This window comes from Pestalotiopsis fici (genome assembly GCF_000516985.1).
Source record: "Pestalotiopsis fici W106-1 unplaced genomic scaffold PFICI_Scf_5, whole genome shotgun sequence".
NCBI lineage: Eukaryota > Fungi > Ascomycota > Sordariomycetes > Amphisphaeriales > Sporocadaceae > Pestalotiopsis > Pestalotiopsis fici.
The window spans coordinates 454,300-474,971 of record NW_006917095.1 but is presented as its reverse complement, the minus strand read 5'-3'; the positions used below and the strand labels follow the sequence as shown (position 1 = coordinate 474,971).

The window sequence follows — 20,672 nt, the reverse complement described above, 5'->3', positions numbered from 1 at the left end:
AGTCTGTCAATCTCATTTGCAGCCTACAAATCTTCATCGCTGTAACAGGCATGGCTCTGAAAGTATAGAAATGATTGACATCAGTTATAGGTATTGCAAGTAGACATGTGCTGGTTGGGCAAGAGTCGACATGGCCGATATTGTGGACTTGTGCGTGTGTGGCTTTTCTGGTCCGGGCTGTTTTCAAAGACTTGACCACGTTCCCTTTTCTTTTATGCGCCGCCATTATTCTCAGTTCCGTAAATTCGTAAGTGACTGCCTTCTGGTGGAGAGGTCGCTGGAAGTTGGGACAGGTCGAGACCACTAATGACGATTGATATTTTTGCTACTATGGGATTGTGTAGAATTGGAATTTGTGAATATAGATGAAGTTGAAGAAAGGCATTTCAAGAAAACCGATTGGATGAGTAAGCGGATACAGACAGATGGCGTAACACGAGTGTACACGAAAGAACTCATTCTCATAGAAGAGTTGCATCACATGAGAAAAGAAGAGCACGAAGTTATTAAGCGAGCCGCACTGCGCGACCTGATATCTCAACATCTCCATTACAGAACTTCAAGTCGCACAAACGGCTTGTCAGACTGCCGGAAGATCTTCTCAGTAGCGCTCAAAGTTTTGAGGTCTTCGGGCAAATCGAGGAATTTCAAATTGAGAATTAGCAGCGTAACGACAATGCGGAATTCCATTGTAGCCAGTTTACGCCCTGTCATAGCCATGGTCAGCAATCTGATATAGGGCAGGGTGAGTGAGGCGCATCATCAAGGTTATCTTACCTGCGCATCCTCGAAAGCCTCCACCAAAGGCCAGCGATGGCAAGGCATACGGGTTGAAAACATCTGCGCCCGTTTTCTCATCCCTGACTAGCCACCGCCTCGGCTCGAAAACTCCGAGATCATGGCCCGACGTACCATGGATTCCGTCTCCAAACTTGCTCGCAGCCGCCTTGCTGCTGAGAGTCCGCTTCGACTCGTCGACAGGAACAGGCGCGTGGTTGAAATGATAGTTCATGAAAATCTCGGCGCCCTTTGGTATTTTGCAGCCAAGAATCTCCGTGTCTACAATCGCCTGGCGGAGACTGCCCTTGGCAACACCAGAGAGACGGAAGCTTTCCTCGCAGGCGGCCTCAAGATAGGGGATTTCTGCTTCGAGTATATCTTCAATGGAAGGCTCCGTGCTGGAAAAGGCAGCCTTCAAAGCCCGGCGCAACTCGTCTTGTACAGTAGGGTATGCTTCCATGAATTTGACAAACCACGTAAGCGCATTGGCGGTGGAATCAAGACCCTGATGATAATGGTTAGCTGAAATTTCCCACTTGTCTGGAAGGATGACGGACCCCAACAAGCATGACAAACATCTCGTCCAACATGTTTCGATCTTTTGTCGGATCAGTCATGGGGCGCTTGGCTTTCTTGGCCTCGAGGACCTGTCTTCTGAGAACCAAGTCCATCATACAGGTATCAGACCCGTCAGCCTCTAGTGTTCCCACTTCGAGGCGTTGAAATCGATCGACGGCTCTTTTCATCACCAAACCTATCTCGGCGTCGGCAACACGTCGAAATTTACGGAATCGAGGTGTGTAGGTCTCTAGCTTCTGCGACCATTTCGGGACTGGAGCATTAGAGTTTCGAGAAATGGCATCGCCAATGTAGAGTGCTTCTTCCTTGAGAAAGGCACCTCGAGGTGGTTTCTGAAGCTTCCCGTCGCCTGCGGTTTGGCTCTGCAGTTTTTCAACCTCATGCCTCGTGACACCGGGCTCCTCGCCCACTACTGCTACCCAGATGGCGTCCAAGGCAGCATTCTGAAAATCTTCAAAAGCATTAAAGGGCCGGTCCCTGAACACGGTACAAGCTTTTAGTCGCCATAGCTCCAACAATTCAAACGTGGACTTGTAAATATTGGGGGCGGCAGCCTTGTGAAGAAACTCGGCGCTCATGACAGTGGCCCACAGGCGCTTCTGAGCTTTTAGTTTAGGCGTTGTATATTGAGTCAAAGTTGCATTGGGAAACATGTCATATAAAAGATTAATAGACATCGGTGCCTTGTCGAATTCCTTGTTGCGCCGCACGATGATGTCCTCAATTTCTCGAGGATCCTCTAGTATGATCAAGGGCTTCCGTATGCCAGGGAACAACAATTGTGCAATTGGTTGCCCTAATTTCTGCGTGGTGATGGAGAATATCGAATTCGAGAATTCATTGGTTGCCCGAATAACAGGAACGAGGTTGGGGATATCACCAGTGATGCGGCGTGCCGATTCGATGTTGTATGGTATGCCGGGATACGGTTTGGGGTATAGACTGCGCCGGGCCAAAATAACAAGCCCGACGAAAGTCAGGCTGAGCAAAATGTATAGAATCATGGTTTTATCTCATCGGCGCTGTGATTATGGACAATAGAGAGCGGCTTCTGGGAGACAGAGAAGAGGGAGAGCGACAAATTGAAAGGTGGAAAGCGACAACTAGCAGCTTTTAAATGAGGAGGCTGTTGCACAAACAAAAGTTTTGCAGAAGATATGGACGAATGCTAGGCCAATCTGAGATTGCTTATGTGGCGGCAAGCGAATGATGCACACAGACCGTTGGCGCGTAGAGTACACATGTATGGTTTGTATAGTCGTATGGCCTGGAACCAACATGAAGGGGGTGGGGGCATCGTGCGGTCATGCTAATCCAAGGTTAATCTATTGGACTATTATTAGCCCACCTCAGTTGCTACACCACTATGCTGGGGCCACAATGCCAAGTATCGCTAGGGCTGTCACGTATTGCCCCTGCACAGTGATGGAACTTCATGGCCTACCGCATTCACCTACTCATTAAAGAGCCAAAGGACGCAAGTAAGTACGTATGAGGCAGTGCCACATTCGAGACATTCATGACAGAGGGCATGGTCTATATGTGACAAAGAATCTTTGATACCTACCGACCGTGATGGATGGGTATCTACACACTATGGTAGTCGAACTTGCAAATGGGAGCGCACAGTGTAGCTCTACGGACACGGTCGGTCGGTCCTATGCGACTGAAGCAACAGCCACAAGAACACCCAACACCTGTTCAGACTGCTCGACAATGCACTGCGTGGAATACGATGACAATTTGTTAATCACCTTTGAATTTTGTCTCTATTGCTCTAGATAAATACTAGGTAAGCATGATCCATTGCTGGTGGCAGCTATAGTCAAGGGCTGGCACGAGGAAATCTTCATTATCGCTCATCTCCAATCTCCCGTATTTATTGTTTTGGGTTTGAAGTCGCTACATCCCCCAGAGATCTTCTACCAAGACATATTTCGGATGGAGAAAAAAAAAAGATTTGCTATTCCGAGTCACCAAGTGTTCAATCACAAGTGTGAGGATAGCAAATACATACGATATCTGTGTCGAAGGAGAATCAGTATATGTCAGCATAATGTGTGCATTGGGGAAGTATGTTACCGAACAGGGAGCCATCGCTTCTCTTGACCCCTCAGTCCTGCGGCGCAGTCTTGTGCGTGGACCACTAGATGACTTGGCAGGATATGTTCGTTGGGTTTCAACCCCCCTGTACAATGTTCACTAGTACTTCCCGTGATATAAATATCATTGACTTTGGCACAATGTTATGAATGGCTTACCAAAACTGTTCTCATCAAGTTCTTTCGACTCATGTTTCTGGTGTCGTAGTATCCATCATATCTTGCAATTTACTCCTTTGCCAAAACAATTCGCGACGTCAACTTCAATAGACCAAGATGCAGAGCATAGACAAAGTCTACGATGATGCCGTCGCGTCAGGTTTGCTGCCAGGTTATTCCCTGGTAGCGGAAGATAGAGAAGGCAAGTCTGTTCTATGATTTTGCAAGTCCATGAATGACCACTGTATGCCATGATTCGCACATTGATTTGTGGTCATCCAAGGCTTGGCACGAGACTGTGATGGAGCTTGACAGGACTAAGCTAATACTTGGATCCATCTAGGAAACGTGATTTACTCCAGATCTTCGGGCAGAGCTTCTTTGAGAGGAAATGACGAAAGCCCCTTTACGTCTTCGACAGTCTGCGCGATTGCCTCAATGAGCAAGCTCATCACCTCGATAGCCGTCATGCAGGCCGTAGAGGACGGCATCCTGGATCTCGACGCAGACGCGCGGCCGCTTCTCCCGCGTATGGGAGAACATGGTGTCATTACTGGTTTTGCGGACGACAGCAACTCGGCGCAACTGGCGCCCAACGCTGATCCCATTTCTCTCCGCATGCTTCTCACGCATACCTCGGGCCACGAGTACGACTGGATGAGCCCGTTGCTGGGCAAGTGGCGGGCCTCGCGCAACGAGGAGCCATGGACTGGTCCGACCGTTGAGCACAAGTCGGTCTTGCCCCTTGTGTTTGCGCCCGGGACGTCTTTTGCTTATGGCGCGGGTCACGACTGGGCGGGCAAGCTCGTCGAGATCGCCGCCAAGACTACTCTCCAGGAGTTCATGCACAAACGGATCTGGGAGCCACTCGGAATCCAGGACGAGATCAGCTTCTATCCTCAAAATAACGAAAAGATGAAGGACAGAATGGCCACCATCAGTACCCTCAATGAGAAGGGCGAGCCGCCAGCCGTCGATGCTGCCACCTTTGACATCCTCTTTGGTGGTACGGATTGTCTCGGCGGCGCCGGTCTCTTTGCCTCTCAGAAAGGTTACCAAACCTTGCTAAGTGCGGTCCTCCGGCGCGACTCTAGACTCTTGAAGCCAGACTCTTGGACGGAACTCTTCCGTCCGCAGCTGGACGAGAAACTCGAGCAGGCGCTAAACGACTACATTGCGCTCGATCCCGTTCACACCATGCTGCTCGGCCTCGGAATGCCGGCCTCGGTCAGAAGAAACTGGAGTTTCGCCGGTATCGTGGCCAAGCAGGCACAAGAGGGTCGATTTTCTTCGGGAACAACTATGTGGGCTGGTGTTCCGAGTACGGTCTGGTTTATTGACCACGAGGCCGGAGTTTGCGGCGTTGCCATGTGTCAAATCATGCCTCCTCTACACCCTTCGATCATGGCTCTGCACGAGAAATTTCAAAGTGGTGTATTTGAAAAGGTCAATGGTCACGCGATATAAGACTTCAATGAGTCTTCGATGATATAAGTTATGCGGGTTGTGGCTATTGCTACAGCAACGTACTGCGACAACAAACGAAGCCAAACGCATGATTCAGGCAATTTAGGACGGAACAATAGTTATACTACCGTGTTCGGGCACTCAAAGACAGAAAAAGTAGTTGAATTGTAAAATATCGAGACCATAGATGACCTCCGACTTTCAAAAGCCAAGATATCGAAGTCCTTTTTCCTCTTTGATCATCCTAAGTGGCAATATTTAACATCGGAGTTATTCAAAGTAGGTGGAAAACTGCGATAGAATAGAGCTACACTTTTCTGGTTTTGCTCGATGGCCTCGTCGACACTCATCCACGCTTCTTATTATTGCCCTGAAGATTCATCCATCCTCACTTGATACCCATATCACACTACCCGTTGCTGTTGTGGTCGACTGCTCTGTAAATGTTCCATCACAGTTTCAGTGTTCGTGAAGAAAGGGCAAAGATCTTTGTATTTTACCATAATTTGTACCATGAACGATAGACATCTTGTGAGTCGTGACTAAGAGCATGGAACCTCTATGGCCTATCGACTCGAAACTTGTAGTTTGATTCTTGGAGATGATTCAATTGCATCATTGACTGCGGCATTTGTCATTTAGCATGCTTTGTCAAGGAGTCGATCCGTACCCTGAGACTAGGGCAAGCAACTCGACTCGGGAGTGATACTAAACAGCGCTTAGAGAATCGCACAGCTGCTGGCTTTTTTTGACTAAGAAAAGGCTGCTTCGCAGTGTAAAGAAGGTATTTCATCGGGAGCTCTTGCTTCGTTTCAGTGCCCGTTATGAGCATGGGCTCAGCCATGAGGGTGGCAGTAAGCGCGGCTCTATACAACTTTATCAGAGTCTCCGGATCATGGCTTGTGGCTCATGGCCCCTGTGGCTAAAAGAAAATCATCTCGCACCAAGATAGCAGTTCGGTAACCTTCGGTGTGATGAAGACCTAACCCGACATATGCAAACGCAAAGTTGAAATGGTGCTTGGTATTTGATAGATGACGTACAATTCGCATCTGTAGTGTTGCAGATAAGCTGGTGTAAGAATTTTCATCTTGCCTATGATGGTAGAACAAGATCATCTATAAACGTAGACATTGTTTACGATACTCGACCTTTCGTGCTTGTAAGTGAGAATCATGTGTAAGTCATCACTGCGCCATGGAACTTGGATTTACTAATCCAATGCTTCCTGTTCACCTCTTGGAGAGGAGGAGATCCTCTTGTGTTCACAGACCACGTGTGAGGACATAAGTGTGAAGCCATAGTTCACTGTGTAGGCGGTTTTGCAATCTGCGTGTAAGTCCGCATCTGGGGCACACGTCAATGTGCCCACTGCCCGTATCTATCTGCCAGTCTGCCCAGTCCGAAAGTGGATACCATGCCGGCGCTAGACCCCAGATTGCTATACGTGTCATATCAGCTAATAATTGAGTGACATTCCATCCAAACAGAGGAGAATACTCCTCCGGCATCTTCGGCCGGCTGGCGAAATGGTATCGCGTCAGATTTCGGCCCACCGAACTCCAAAACTCTGAAGATTGCAGGTTCGAGCCCTGCGTCGGTCGCTTTTTGCACGGCTATGTTCCTTTTGGCGATATCTTTTGGTGTTGTTGTGTTGTTGAATGTTGAAGTTGTATTCGATTTCATTGTATAGTCAAGACGTGAGGGAGGCTATAGTACGCCGCGTGCCTTCCTGCCCACCCTCAAGTTGCCCAACAACGCACCTTCCTTCGCTTTTTGACATGCGACTACTGTCTGGATTATTCCATTTGAATATCACGCTGCTTCCCCATTTGCGTACCATTGAACAACATTTATTTATTTAGGCTATGTGCTTGACACTTGCTCAATGCGCAATCATTATCACCATACATATCGACACATGCAAGACCGCCACTTTTCAAGTTGCCGCGCAGCGCGTGACATGTTGCATTTTGCAGAAAATCCTGGTGTTTATTCTTGCATCCACGACAGGACATTGGGGACGGCTTGCAGCGGTTCACAATGGCATTTCACGGTCAGAAACGACAGCGGGGTTCTCGCGAAACACACCAGCGACACCGGCCCCGTTGCCCTGGGGGAGAATTCAAAAAAATGGCCGTGGTTGGGCCCCTACACCGCTGTAGGAGTTATCCAATTGGACGCGACTGATTTTCGATAGCTCTGATAACAGTAGTAAGCTACTAGAAGTGCTACTATTATATTAATTTATCATCCCCAGTTGGCATCCCCGATCAGCGACATCAATCACTCGACCCTGGCTTGGGATTGGCGGTTTTCTACACATTCTTTTTGTTTGCCCACGTTCATTACTCTCGAGCCACCGTCTGCGCGTCGTCCCGGACAAAACGCAAAACAGAATCTAACCCAGGTTGCGGACCCAAGCTGCAGGCAACATGTCGGCTTCGCTTCCTGGCAATCGGGAGTTGCCCGAGTCGCAGTACGATCTCAGCACCTACTGGGGTCGCGTCAAGCAGACGGCTGGTATCACGGATCCGAGGTAAGCAATTCCTCTTAGGCGCAAAGCTCTAAAGATTTCCATACACCCCAATCCCTCTTGCGACCAATTCACTTGCGCTAACACGATGCTCTCGTGCTCAACAGAACCCTCCTCGCCGGCAAGAATGGACTCGAGAACGCAAAGGACCTGCTCGTCAAGTACAAGAATGGCGAGATCAAGAGCATGACGCCTGAGCTCTGGCAGGCCAAGAAGATTGTGGACTCTACACTGCATCCTGGTATGAAAACAGCGCGCAGCACACACCGAGCAATAATGCGACCCGTGGGATGAAATGCAGCAGAGCTGACCGAAAGCTCTGATATAGATACTGGCAAGCCTGTCCTCTTGCCTTTCCGCATGTCCTGCTTCGTGTTGTCCAACTTGGTCGTCACGGCTGGTATGCTCACGCCCGGTCTCGGAGTAGGTTCACTTTTGCATTGTGCTTATCTCGGCCTCGCGATTCCATGTACTGACCACCCTTTTCCACTATAGACAGCCGGAACGATCGCATGGCAGGTAGCCAACCAGTCTCTCAACGTTGCCATCAACAATGCCAACGCAAACAAGTCCACGCCTCTGTCATGGGGCAAGATTGCACAGTCTTACTGCCTGGCGGTGGGCGCATCGTGCTCTGTGGCTGTTGGTCTCAACTCACTTGTTCCCCGACTCAAGCGCGTCTCTCCTGCTACGCGCACGATCCTCGGTCGCCTTGTTCCTTTCGCCGCCGTTGCAACCGCTGGTGCCCTCAACGTGTTCCTGATGCGCGGTGAGGAGATGCGCACTGGTATCGACGTGTTCCCTGTGCTCTCCGAGTCCGACAAGGCCAAGTTGGCTGCCGAGGGCAAGGCCGAGAACGACGTTCCCTCGCTCGGCAAGAGTAAGAAGGCTGCAACCATTGCCGTCTCCGAGACCGCCGTTAGCCGAGTGCTCAACAGCAGTCCCATCATGGTGGTCCCTCCCTTGATTCTCGTCCAGCTGCAGAAGACAGAATGGCTGAAGAAGAACCCCAAGCTCACCACGCCGGTGAACCTGGGTCTGATCCTGGGTATGAGCTACATTGCGCTCCCGCTCGCATTGGCGGCATTCCCGACCCGTCAGCGCATCGGCGCCGATAAGCTGGAGGAGGAATTCCACGGCCGCGGCGGTGCGGATGGTATGGTGGTATTCAACCGCGGAATTTGAGCATACGAATAGTGCGCAATATTGACTGCGCGCGCATCTATTTGCATTGGGACGGCGTTCTTTTCCAGTGGCATTTCGGTAGGCTTCAGATGAGGCGATTCATGAGGTCTTTTCACAGCGACCTTGAGACCTATAAGAACCCATATAGTCATGCTTGCTTCAATTTTCTGGTTCTCGTACAAACATTTCATATCGCATTACTTTGATCAGGGCTCAGTCGCATGCGTGTGTTATGGGGTGAGCTGCATCATTGAAAATCATGGGGGAATTGGCTAATCCTTGATAGTGACGATCGAACCTACATATGCGACCTAGAATATAGCCTCGCAGACTGACGAGGTGTTGCGTAATCTCGGAGCAATATATTGATAACCGCATTTGATTTACGATTTCATCACAAGAAAAAAAAAACACCAAGGTCAAGGATGAGCTAGGGTGCAGGATAATTGTTCCTCTGTCTTGGCATGTTGTATTCGATACGGAAAGACCTCGCCAGTAATTGAGCCGTGCTATGCTTGCTTGTTCATGGTCTAGGTGGTCTGGATATTAAGACGCAAAGAACGGAACCGAAACAGCAGATCTCCTGTGACAAACGAACGCTAAGCACTTTATGGGTGCATAGGATGACGAAAACCCACCGCACGAAGGAAGCGTTGGCATTGGACACTTTCGGGGTCATGCTTCTTGGTACACGTTATGTATGGGTAAAAGAGACCACACACACGATATGCGAATCACACTGGCTTCTCCGCAGCAAATAGCGTACTTTGGGCGTTCCGTAGAATGCTCCACAATCGCTGGGCTGACTATGGCAGGTGACGCTCGGCTTGATGAATTGCTCCCCGGTGGAGACTCTATCCGGCGGCTGCGAATACCTACAAAGGCTGGGATTCGACTTCGCAAGATATTGGGGGCCGGCAAATTCAGCTAACAGCAAAAGACCCAGGATGAGACTGAGAGGATGTGGTCGAAAGAATCCCGGAAATCCATCAATGAGGGTCACTTTAGTACTGTGTATGCATCATATCCCCCGATTCCACCTACAGGTAAGCAGGCCCAAAGTTGGATGCACATTAAAAAGTAACGCTGGCGAGGCGAATTATAACCAAAAGGCCAGCCGGCTGCTGGGGGCATCGGTGATGTTGGCCAGAAATGGGACCTCGAAAGGGGCCTTGCCAAGTATGCCTATCCAGGTATTCATCCGAATCGAGCCATGAATATTTTCACGTCTTGCAGCAGCTGCTCTGTGAGAAACAGATGATTTCATCATCTGGTCTACAAAGATGCGGCCGTGGAAGAAACGGGACGTAGTATTCTGCTTCCCAACAGCGTCAAGGTCGCTAATAGAAGAAGGAACCACACCCCCCTTCTCAGTACGTGAGACTCGCCACCTTCTCGAGAGTCGAGGCCAATGTTAGGTCATATCACTTAAAACCCCTAACAAGGCGGGGCTCGTAAGAAAGGTGAGTGCACTTTTGGAACAATTGGCACCGGTCGACGACAAGGTCAAAGACTGGGCGTACCGTGTGTAAAATACCAATTGTGAATATGCAACCCGGCATCTAAATAAGTGTTTCAAGGATTGCCCAGTACACGTGAGAGCGGGCAACGCAGGTAAACCAGGCAAACCAGGCAGCGAAAGAAAGCACTAAAAAGATGCCGAGAAATATGGAGATCTCGGGGCTCGAAATCTCAAAATAAGAAATATTACAGTGTAGGATTGGTTTGGTAGGAATTTGTTGCATCATGGTGAAATAGGAGCGCCACACTGGGCCCCGGAGAGGGCAGAAATGAATGGGGGTTTCTACCATCAAAATAAGGATACAGGGACGAAACAGTCAGGCAAAAAGCAGCACAGGGGGGGTATTTGTCTTTTCCATATTAGTGCTTTGGTCGTGCCGGAGGCCCGTCGTCAACAAGGGAATGAACAAAGAGACTCATACATGATTGTCGTAGGAGAATCAATCATTAGAGTGCACATACACACACACACACACACACACCCCTCTGTGTGAGCTCATCTCGAGCACTGTCAGACACAACCGACCGGCCTGGATATCGGTGATACGTTGTCAAACCTATCCCGACTCGACTGGAACATGCAAGAACATCAGAATTCGGGACTAGTGTCTTCTAAACCATCTCCCTTGACTGGTTCCGGGTCAGTCTTGTTGAAATAGGTTTCTATGCTTTCTTTTGAGGGGGAGACAAGACAGGGCCAGAAAGACAGACTATCAAGAGTCTGCTCGAGTCATCAGCCCAGACATGACCCCATTTGGGGGTACTGTACCCCCCCTTCAACCCTCTCCATGAGCGAGCGAGGGAACCCGGGAACGCCGCTTACTGCAAAGGAAAAGGGTTGACAAGAGTTACGTGACCCGAGAGCCTTGTGAATTTCATAAATGATGAAAGACTACATGAAAGAGAAGCAGGCAGCCAGGGAAGAGGACAAAGGGAACAAATGCACCGCGCCGACGGCAGCGCAGCAGTAGGTAGCAAGCCATGTGGTGATGGATGGCGACTACTGCAAGACCTGCATAGGCGAATGTTTTCGACAGCATGATTCGGCGAGGGTCTATTCGCGTGTTGCCCTTATTGTTTCCCTCGAGCCAGCACGGGCTTCCGCTCGCTCGCTCACTCACTCATTTGCATGGCAACATGGTAGTAATAGCAAAAGCAGTTGAGAACAGGGCACATTATATGTACTGTAGGCGCAAGTAGGCAGTGACTAACAGTAATGTGAGAAGTGGCCACTGATCGGTCGGGGGGTTTCTTCAAAAGATGGTGTCGTCCTTTTCCACGATTTCTCAGGGTCTTGATGGTCCTAAGCGACTTTGGTGCCGCGTAGGGTCCCTCTAGCCAGCCAACCAGCAAGGGCCAGGCACGCTTTTGTGGCGTGAGGGGCACTGGGCGCTGATCCTCGACTTTTTGTGAGATCGCAAAGTGGATTGATTGAACGACAGATTGTAGCGGACAGGGTTCGGCAGACGGGCTTTGGCTTCTACAACAGGAAATGTACCCTTTGGCGTCCGTGTCTTTGGTGTCTGTGTCTCTCTTTCTCTCTCTGTGTGTATGTGCACAGCGAGCAGCGCACGGGAATAAATAGTAAAGAAAATAAAAACGACAGCGGCATGAAAAGCTAGAAGAAACAGAGTAGAGTTCACAAGTTGGTCGATTAAAGTGTGGCCTGTTCACTCTGACAAGATTTGTTGTTGAGATGCGATCCCAGGGCAACGGCATAGATCAAGGCTTGCTGCTCACGCAGATGATGATACTGAATTAATAGCGGGGTGTTCCTGATCTGTCGCCTGTGAACCAATCTGCCGGGGAGCCTTGCACGGTGCACCGCGGTGCCGAACGGGACGGGGGGCAACAATAACAGCAGCAGCAGCATTTTGCAGAGAGTTTGGTTTGGAAAATCCAGCTGACGGATGGTTTTTCTCATGGCAAAGCACAGCAGCAGTAGGTTCCGTTATGTGACGGGCTCCTGTCCCACGTAGTATTACACCAACAAGCACATATCACATTGTTTGAACCGTGACAATAAAGAATGTTGGGCATATCTTTTTTCTTCAACAAAAGGAGAAAGTGCCCTTAAGTCCGTCCGAACATGCGTGCAGATTCGATATCCAACTCACCCAGCTTACCTCAAGCTGAGCAGGAGCACATTGCCAGATGCTTGATGTCGGCACTGTGAAGCTTTGAAGCGGATTGAACCTCAAGAAAACATATGTACTATGCAATTCACACCTTAAGACACTGTCGACTGTTTCCTATAGTTCCCCATTGCTGCACGGGACTCACAAAGTAAGTTACATTCACCAGAGTCACGGATATCACTGTTGGTTTAGACAAAATTAGATGGGATCGGGAGGGATCCTCTTTGTGAAGGCGGACTTGGGGTTGCGTGCAAAACGATGCACTGACCGTGCTGGGACTTCAGCTTGTGGCTTCGGTAATGAATAATGGTCAGGATGAAGAAGTGTTTGCACCAGACAGAAACCAAAGGGGAAGAAAATTGGAATCCATAATTGAGTGCTGGAACTGTAGTAATCATGGTGCTCGCGCACTGTGTGGCCGCAGACTTCAACTAGACTCCACTTGTGCGCAGCCCATCTCTCGCTCTCACGCCTGGGGTTGACTGACTGACTGACGACGAATCCAATGATTTGCAACGTGAGGATAACAGACCAGACAGTACTTCGCCTCCTGTGGTCTTTCTGTTCCGTGCTCTGACAAGACGACGCATCACTTCGTCCCCTTTCGTCAGAGTTCTCTTTTCCCACAACCACAGCCCACGTCGAGGTTTCGAGAAGACAACATCCTCAACTCTGTTTTCGGCCAAAGCGGAATGATCTCGCCCTAGGGCCCGTTTACTGCTTTTGCAGGCTCTTTCCCTCCAATCTACCGCCAGGTACCTTGCCCTCCCACGTTGCTGAGCAGCGCCAGTCTGCCATTCCACACGCCAGAAAGAAGGAGACGAGGAAAAAAAAAAAGAGAGAGGAGCCCTCTCCCTGATCTACCGGCAACTCCTTCGAGGGCCATTCACAATATATTGCCGTCAAAGGCGTCGGTTTATTGCTTGCCTTGCACTTGCCAATATCGAATATTACCGACAATTTCTCTGCGATATCCATTCAAAGTTTCGAGAGCCGACCACCTTACCTGGGACTTCCCAACTGGCAAAGAAGACGTTCACGTTTTGACCGCCTGGGGACGGAACCTTAAGCTTCCTTCAACATTTCGAAAAGCAAAAGGTTGCACGTCTTTTCTCGCCTTGTAAAGGCAATTACAATTACGACCTAGCAGCGCAGAAATACATTTGCAAAAATACACTCTTGAGGCCAGGCCAAATTCGATTCAAAGTCTTCCCATTTTCCGACGACTTCCAGCAAATCGATTTCCTCCCAGGGCGGGCACAGCACCAAAGATACCTCTTGTGTTTTGGCCAATACCTACTGCTGGAGTCTGAGGTTCTAGCGCCCCTTCGGTACCTTTTAGCTGGGTTTTTCAGTGCATAGGACCTCCAAGCACCACTGGTTTTGTGCCGCTGCAGCGCTAAGTCAGCGCGGTAGCCCTTCTGACTTCTCTGAAAAACGCGCGCGAGGACGCCCCAACCCACGCCAGTGAAGTCATTGGCCTCCACCAGCCCAGAGTGCTCTTACTCTTGACCCCCCCCAGTCCAGTCCTCTTCTCCCCCTACCTTTGCACCTGTGGCCGTGACGAAAAAAGGCGGCAGGCTTAACTGGGAAGGCCAGCGACCCATCGTCGCGACAACCCCCGGATTTTCAATAATCTAGGCCTCTTCTTCTTTTGCCTGAGGGTCTTTGGGTCTTGCCGCCTCGCTAGTTCCGTTGACATCTACAACAACAACAATGTCAACGCCCACAACCGCGACGGCCACTCTGCCTCCCCAGTACCGTCACCCTCACCAGCACTCTCATTACCCGCCGTTTCTGCAGAACAACGGCCACAGCGCCGCTTATCGCGCACCCGCTGTTCCGTCCGCTGCCCCAGCAAACCCTATCCTCCCCACCTCCAGCGCCTCGACCGTGGTGTCTTCGACAGCATCAACTCGGTCGATTCCTGCCTCGTCGTACACATCGGCCAGCAATTATACCACTTCGGCCTATGCTGCAAGCCAGCACCCATACAGGACCCCAACGGCAAATGGGGCCACTGCCCATTCGGTGACCTCAGCCTCCGAACGGACTCAGGACTACGCCAGAACTGATTCGGCCTCGACCACTCGCTCTGACGCAAACTACTACGGCAACATGCCAGCTTCCGCTTCATCGACGCAATCGCACCTCCAACAGGGCGATGCCCCTTTGCGGAAACGTAGAAGATCCAAAGAGCCCGACTGGGATAAATTTTATCAAAATGGTCTTCCCAAGGAGATCATTGTCATTGACGACACGCCAGAGCCCGAGGCTGACGCGAAGGATGTGTCGTCGGTTCACTCCTCGAGGACATACACGACGGGCATGACGAATGGCTCGGATGCTTCGCGCCATGCTGCAAAGAAGCGCAGGAAGGAAGATACCTACCCCCACACGAATGGCAGAGTCGTCAACGGATCGCATATTGCCACGCCAACTAGCACTTCGACGTCGACAGACCGGACCACATCAGCACACAACACTACTGCTCCGACTTCCTTGGCATCGTTGTCCTCAAATGGCCACGAATACGAAGCATCACTGACAGGCCAGAAGAGAAAACGAACCACACGGCAACAGTTGGCTCAAGAGGCAAAACGCCGGGAGGTCGAGGTCTTGAATGACACATATGTGAGCTACAGGCCGCCAGCAAAGCCGGTCAAGAAGTCAGGCGAGGTTGCCGTGAGAGTCGTCAATGATGTAAGTCCCTTTTCTGTATTCTTGAATTTGTTCCATTGCTTACTCCAATTTGCGCAGCGATACCAAAACATCAAGGTCGACGACGACGACGGCCACTACATTGTCGTTCCCGATGCCGAGCTCACCACCCAATGTAAGTTCAAGCCATACTCTATCACCTTACTGGATCTGCATATTAATATGGTTGTAGATCAAATGATCAAATTGCTTGGCCAAGGCACATTTGGAAAAGTCGTGCAAGCCAGAGATCGCAAGAGGAACAAACTCGTCGCCATCAAAATCATTCGTTCCGTCCAAAAATACCGTGACGCTTCGAGGATAGAGTTACGAGTATTGCAGACACTGAAGGCAAATGATCCCGAGAACCGCAACAGATGCATACACCTGCGAGACTGTTTCGACTACCGTGGCCACATTTGTATCGTGATGGATCTGCTGGGCTCAAGTGTCTTCGACTTCTTGAAGATGAATAACTTTGTGCCCTTTCCCAACAGCCAGATCCAGAGCTTCGCGCGTCAGCTTTTTACGAGTGTTGCTTGTGAGTAACATGGATATCTTTGTCATCTCGAATACTTTGCTAACTTTGGCCAGTCCTGCATGACCTCAACCTTATCCACACAGACTTGAAGCCTGAGAACATTCTACTGTGTGATAATGCCTACCAGACATTTACCTACAACCGCAGGATGCCTTCTTCGTCTGCTGGAACAAACAGGCAAGCAAATCAACGCAAAGTACTGTTGGACACGGAAATTCGCCTGATTGATTTCGGCTCGGCGACCTTTGAGGACGAATATCATTCCTCCGTCGTCAGCACTCGTCACTATCGTGCGCCAGAAATCATTCTCGGGTTGGGGTGGTCGTTTCCTTGTGATATTTGGAGTATCGGCTGCATTTTGGTGGAATTCTTTACTGGAGATGCTCTTTTCCAGACGCATGACAATCTGGAGCATCTAGCCATGATGGAGAACGTTTGCGACAGCCGCATCGACACCCACTTGATTGCACAAGTCTCCAAGATCTCTTCTCGGAGTGGCTCGAGTAACAATCAAGCCGCCAAGTAAGGGCTCTCCCAAGTCGCCTTCATGATTTCCATGTCTAACAAGTTCTAGGTATTTCAAACGAGCCAAGCTTGATTATCCTACCGCGGAGACCACCCGCGCATCTAGGCGCTTTGTTAAGAACATGAAACGCCTATCAGTACGTGGAATGCATTTTTCTTGTAACACAAACAGGTGACTGATCTTTTGCTACAGGACATTATTCCAGCGTCCAGCAACTTTTTGAAGCAATTCTTGGATCTCCTCGAGAAGATATTCATTTATGATCCGTCCAAGCGAATCACGGCCAGGCAGGCTTTGGAGCACCCGTGGTTCCGGGAACGAGCAATTCCAGACGACGGAACTGAGGCAGCCAAGATACGAAATGAACGTATCAGAGCAGAGCCCGACTATGGCAACCGTCTGCCACCTTTGCTGTAGAGCACACACCCTCTTCAGACATACATCACATACGATGGGCAACTACGCCAACACTCTAGCTGATTGAGGGATATTTCAGCAAGCCATGAGAACTTCGGTACATCCATATTGGATGCAAATTTGGGGTAGAAAATGCTGGACAGCACTGCACTCAAATCATTCACCACTTTTGCATTGATACCACGGCGCATGTGTATATTCGGATAGGAGGGTTGAGGTTATAATACATACAAACAAATCATACCATGACAAGGCATAAACAAATGGGGGGATATTTGTCTATAAATGGACAGGCGCTAGGTAATGACCAGGCGGATATCTCTCACACTTGGTTTCGTGTTCGGCTCTCTTACCTGTTCTAATTGCGAGCAGTAATCCTTTGACATAGAACAAAATCAGGTTGAAAACTCAGGACTGCACCAACTTGAGTACTAACGAATGTCCTTTGGTATATAGTATTATTGAGAACTTGAACCAGAGACCATGGCAATCCCCGAGTAACGCCAATACACTATTGCACTATATTGTTCGCTCAGCTCAGATATGGCTACTCTTCCCGGATTGGTGAAATACAGGTCGTGGTCTACAATGGTTGGTCAATGTGTTGTCTCTCGGTCAATGTCTCTGACTGATCCGAGGCCTGTATCACAAGCGGTTAGTTCTACATGCTGTATCTTTCGGCTTTGGCAGAAACCTGACTTGTAGGATAGCATACTTATATGACCTACAACAATGGCCTTGTCGTAGCACGACTGTCGAATCCCGTTGCCAAACGTGGAATGACAAAGAAACTGACACCAACGGTTGCAGCTTCATGAACTCTGTCAAGGCTAATGTTTCTTTGACCAGAAGTTTCTTGTTGTACCGAGTCGATGGGCACGAGTTGCCTGCCGTGGGCATATTTATAATCCCCCAATTCTTTTTTAACAGAAAGTGACTCCCTCAGGTTGGATCTGACTACTGTGTCTAAGACTCAACAAAAGTCGGGAATTTTGAACCTTGTCAAATAAATAGGTGCCGGGCCGGGTCCGGCAGTGAATATACGACTCAAGACGAGACATCATCTTTCATCTCTCACGAACTAAAATTATTGCTGGCACAGCCAGTCGAGACAATGTTCGGATCTGACAAGACAGTCGTGCAACTTCGCGAACTGCGCCCGGACGCCTGCAGAGAGTTAGCTGGAGTCCTCTGCCGTCGTCCTGACTATGGCATTGCGCGCCCGTCAGCCCGCTGGCTTAGTCGCCAGGAAGAGAAGATTGAAGCTCTACCAAAGGTACTGCTTAACCCGGGCAAGCTTAAGCGCAAGTGGTTCGAGTCAATCAGCAAGCTCGAAAACAGGCTCGGAGAGTACTTACCCGAATCGATCCCGAACACAGGAAGAGTAGTACCACCCAGTGCAGTTCTCTGCCCCTCCCACGAACGTTTGAACTGTTATCTCATTCGCAATATCTTCTTCGCTGTAACCAAGGAGGTGAGCGGTGACTACATGGATGCTCTTCGAGAGTGTCCGGGGAAGAATCCGGCGGTTTCTGCCTTCTTGACCAGGATCGACTCTCTCCACGCATTTTGGGTCGACCGAGAAGTTTTCCAAAAGATGTTTGGAGCATCTCCCCATGACGACCGCTTCGTCAGGATCGAGAGTAACTGCGAGGCTTGTATTCTCGCCGCCATTGGTGCCAATGGTCAAATCTTGGCAGATCTTTATGGCTGGCTCAAAGTGCGCAGAAAACATGTCAGGGATTTCAACCGGGCCGCCAAGTCGAACGGGACCAAAAGAGAAGAGCCAGTCTACTTGCACCGCTTGGTGAGACTATGGATTGAACACTTGAAGAAGGCAGATAGAGACGAAGTTCGTCGTCGTGGCGGGGATATTTCCGCAGAGCTGATCCGGATCTGGCCGTCAGTCAAAAGGGACTATAAGAAAAAAAAGAAGGCGGCGGGAAAAGCCAACGGGGACACCTATCAGGAGATACGAACCAACAAGGACGGCAGCAAGAAAATAGTCCAGGTGCGCGGACAGGATCACGGCTTCAATATTCGTCTGCCACGGACGAATGTCGAGTCTGCTGCTCTGCAACGCAACATGGCCGGGCTGCACCACGTTTCTGACGCTCGTAGCGTGTACCGTGACGGAACTGTCATTGATGACGAAGGTATGTATACCGATTCAGTCATTGCTGACTTTCAACGGCTCGGGATAGACTTACAGGACCGTGCAGGACAGGCAAATGCGCGACCGGGCGCGCCCGCATCACAGCGCGACGGCTTTGCCAATCGCTTCGCTGGCGAGGTCCCTCCACCGTTGCCGAATGACTATCTTGCGCGTATGGAAGATGATGACGATGACGATGACAAAGAGGACGAGACGTACCAGCATGAGTACGACGAGAGGGACTATGCCGAGGAAGCGGCCAGTGTCTTGAAGGTCCAGAATTGGTACCAACAGCAAGCATTCAATGCGACAAAGACCAATCTGAGTAGCCTGGACGCGGGAAGCATCCATCCGGCATTTGCAACCAATCGCTCAGCTCTGCCAGAAGCACTTGACATCAGAAAGGACCAGCGAGTCGAGTCGTATCAGCCGGCGCGTAAAGGCTGGCAGAAGCCAGAGAGGGACATTGATGAGCCCGTGCTACACTCCCCTGGAGCCGACGCTCGGTCCGAGTGGGAAGATGCCTCTGTGTATACGACTGCAGATGCCTTTGAGTCGGTCAATCTGGCCGGAGCACCACCGATGCCGCAGATTCCATCTCAGTACCGATATGACCAGAGGAGCAGACGAGATCTGCCGCCAATCGATACCAACTCTTCGGTGCCCGGATTATCCTCCATCCCTGATCTCTACCCTGATCGCGGGAGCAGCCAAGCTTTCTCGCCTCAATCGTCTCGTGGTCCGAGGGAAGACCCTTTCGAGTATGATGGGCGAAAGCGGCCCTCAGGCCCCGATCCCGAACCCTTTAGTCGCCCGCCTCCGCGTCCGCCGCAGACCAAGGCCGATCGACGCAAGTACTTATTCCACGACGACGATTCAGTGGCTGCTTCGCACCTGACCATTACGAACAAAAAGTACCTGCGCCAGAACAAGGGCAGAATTAAGGAGGTTCCTGTAGAGGCGAACCCCTTTGTCCGCAAGGAGAGCAAGCGCGTCAAGAGGGACGATGGTGGAGACGTTGAAATGACGAGCCCCATGAGTCCACATTCTAGAGGAGGAAGTAGCCGCGGTGGTGGCTATGATGATGGGCGCCCGCGATACGAAGGCTATGCCGCACTGAATCGTGAAGCAGAGGAGCGGGCCAGAAGGGCCGCCAGCAATCGATATGACGACGAACCTGTGCGCCCGAGATCGGGCGGTAGTAGGAGCAACACGACTTACAGTACGGGACCGCGATATGAAGGATACGCGGCGCTGAACCGTGAAGCCGAGGAGCGCAGTGCCCGAGACACACGAAGTCGGGACCATGTGTATCCCTACAGTCCCGACACTGACACGCCACCCACGTCCCGGCTCGGCTCGCCGAGGACGGATCAGGGGAGAGGCGGCTGGGGCGACGACGCATCTGAGATTCGACCCATTGACTCGGCGAGCAATATGGCGTGGAGGAAAGACTCGCATGCGACAACGACGCTGGGTGACTTTATCGACAGCCACCGCAGTCACGAAAGGAGACGGTAAAGGTGTATATCTGGTATTCCGACCAATCCGTATGAGATTATCGATATTTTTTGGGCATATTAACTTGGTAATGTTGATTGAAAAAGTGAAAATGAACTGACATTTCTTGCGAAAATTGATCTAGGATACTCTTCCAACATAAAGTTCTCAAATAAAAGAATCAGATTGTAAAGGCTTTGTGAACTAAGCTTTGTGCTGCGACAATAATCATTGTTTGTTGAGTGGTGCTCATCGCATTGTCCTGATCTGCTGATTATAGCAAGTGTAAAAGAATTTCATTTCAAGGCAAATAAAGAAAGAGATGAAATGACAAACAATTCACGATTTTATTCCGTAATTATGACT

The 20,672-nt window shown here is 50.2% G+C and overlaps 5 protein-coding genes across 5 annotated transcripts; 4 read left to right on the top strand and 1 right to left on the bottom strand.

The window, feature by feature from the left end:
* Positions 1-549: 549 nt before the first annotated feature.
* Positions 550-2,363, bottom strand: PFICI_07466 (uncharacterized protein; the record flags this gene model as incomplete). The annotated part of the gene is made up of 3 exons (XM_007836047.1): positions 550-707; positions 778-1,285; positions 1,338-2,363. 3 exons carry the CDS (start codon positions 2,361-2,363, stop codon positions 550-552), a joined length of 1,692 nt encoding a protein of 563 aa, XP_007834238.1.
* Positions 2,364-3,737: 1,374 nt separating this feature from the next.
* Positions 3,738-5,087, top strand: PFICI_07465 (uncharacterized protein; the record flags this gene model as incomplete). Its single annotated transcript, XM_007836046.1, has 2 exons — positions 3,738-3,826; positions 3,983-5,087. The coding sequence occupies 2 exons, from the start codon at positions 3,738-3,740 to the stop codon at positions 5,085-5,087; spliced, it is 1,194 nt and encodes a 397-aa protein (XP_007834237.1).
* A 2,435-nt stretch (positions 5,088-7,522) lies between these two features.
* On the top strand, positions 7,523-8,808 carry PFICI_07464 (mitochondrial transport protein fsf1; the record flags this gene model as incomplete). The annotated part of the gene is made up of 4 exons (XM_007836045.1): positions 7,523-7,626; positions 7,731-7,864; positions 7,952-8,046; positions 8,119-8,808. 4 exons carry the CDS (start codon positions 7,523-7,525, stop codon positions 8,806-8,808), a joined length of 1,023 nt encoding a protein of 340 aa, XP_007834236.1.
* Positions 8,809-14,183: 5,375 nt separating this feature from the next.
* Positions 14,184-16,651, top strand: PFICI_07463 (uncharacterized protein; the record flags this gene model as incomplete). Its single annotated transcript, XM_007836044.1, has 6 exons — positions 14,184-15,170; positions 15,228-15,303; positions 15,361-15,708; positions 15,762-16,230; positions 16,283-16,370; positions 16,427-16,651. The coding sequence occupies 6 exons, from the start codon at positions 14,184-14,186 to the stop codon at positions 16,649-16,651; spliced, it is 2,193 nt and encodes a 730-aa protein (XP_007834235.1).
* Positions 16,652-17,765: 1,114 nt separating this feature from the next.
* PFICI_07462 (uncharacterized protein) lies at positions 17,766-20,327 on the top strand (the record flags this gene model as incomplete). Its single annotated transcript, XM_007836043.1, has 1 exon — positions 17,766-20,327. The coding sequence occupies one exon, from the start codon at positions 17,766-17,768 to the stop codon at positions 20,325-20,327; it is 2,562 nt and encodes an 853-aa protein (XP_007834234.1).
* Between the last annotated feature and the right edge of the window lie 345 nt (positions 20,328-20,672).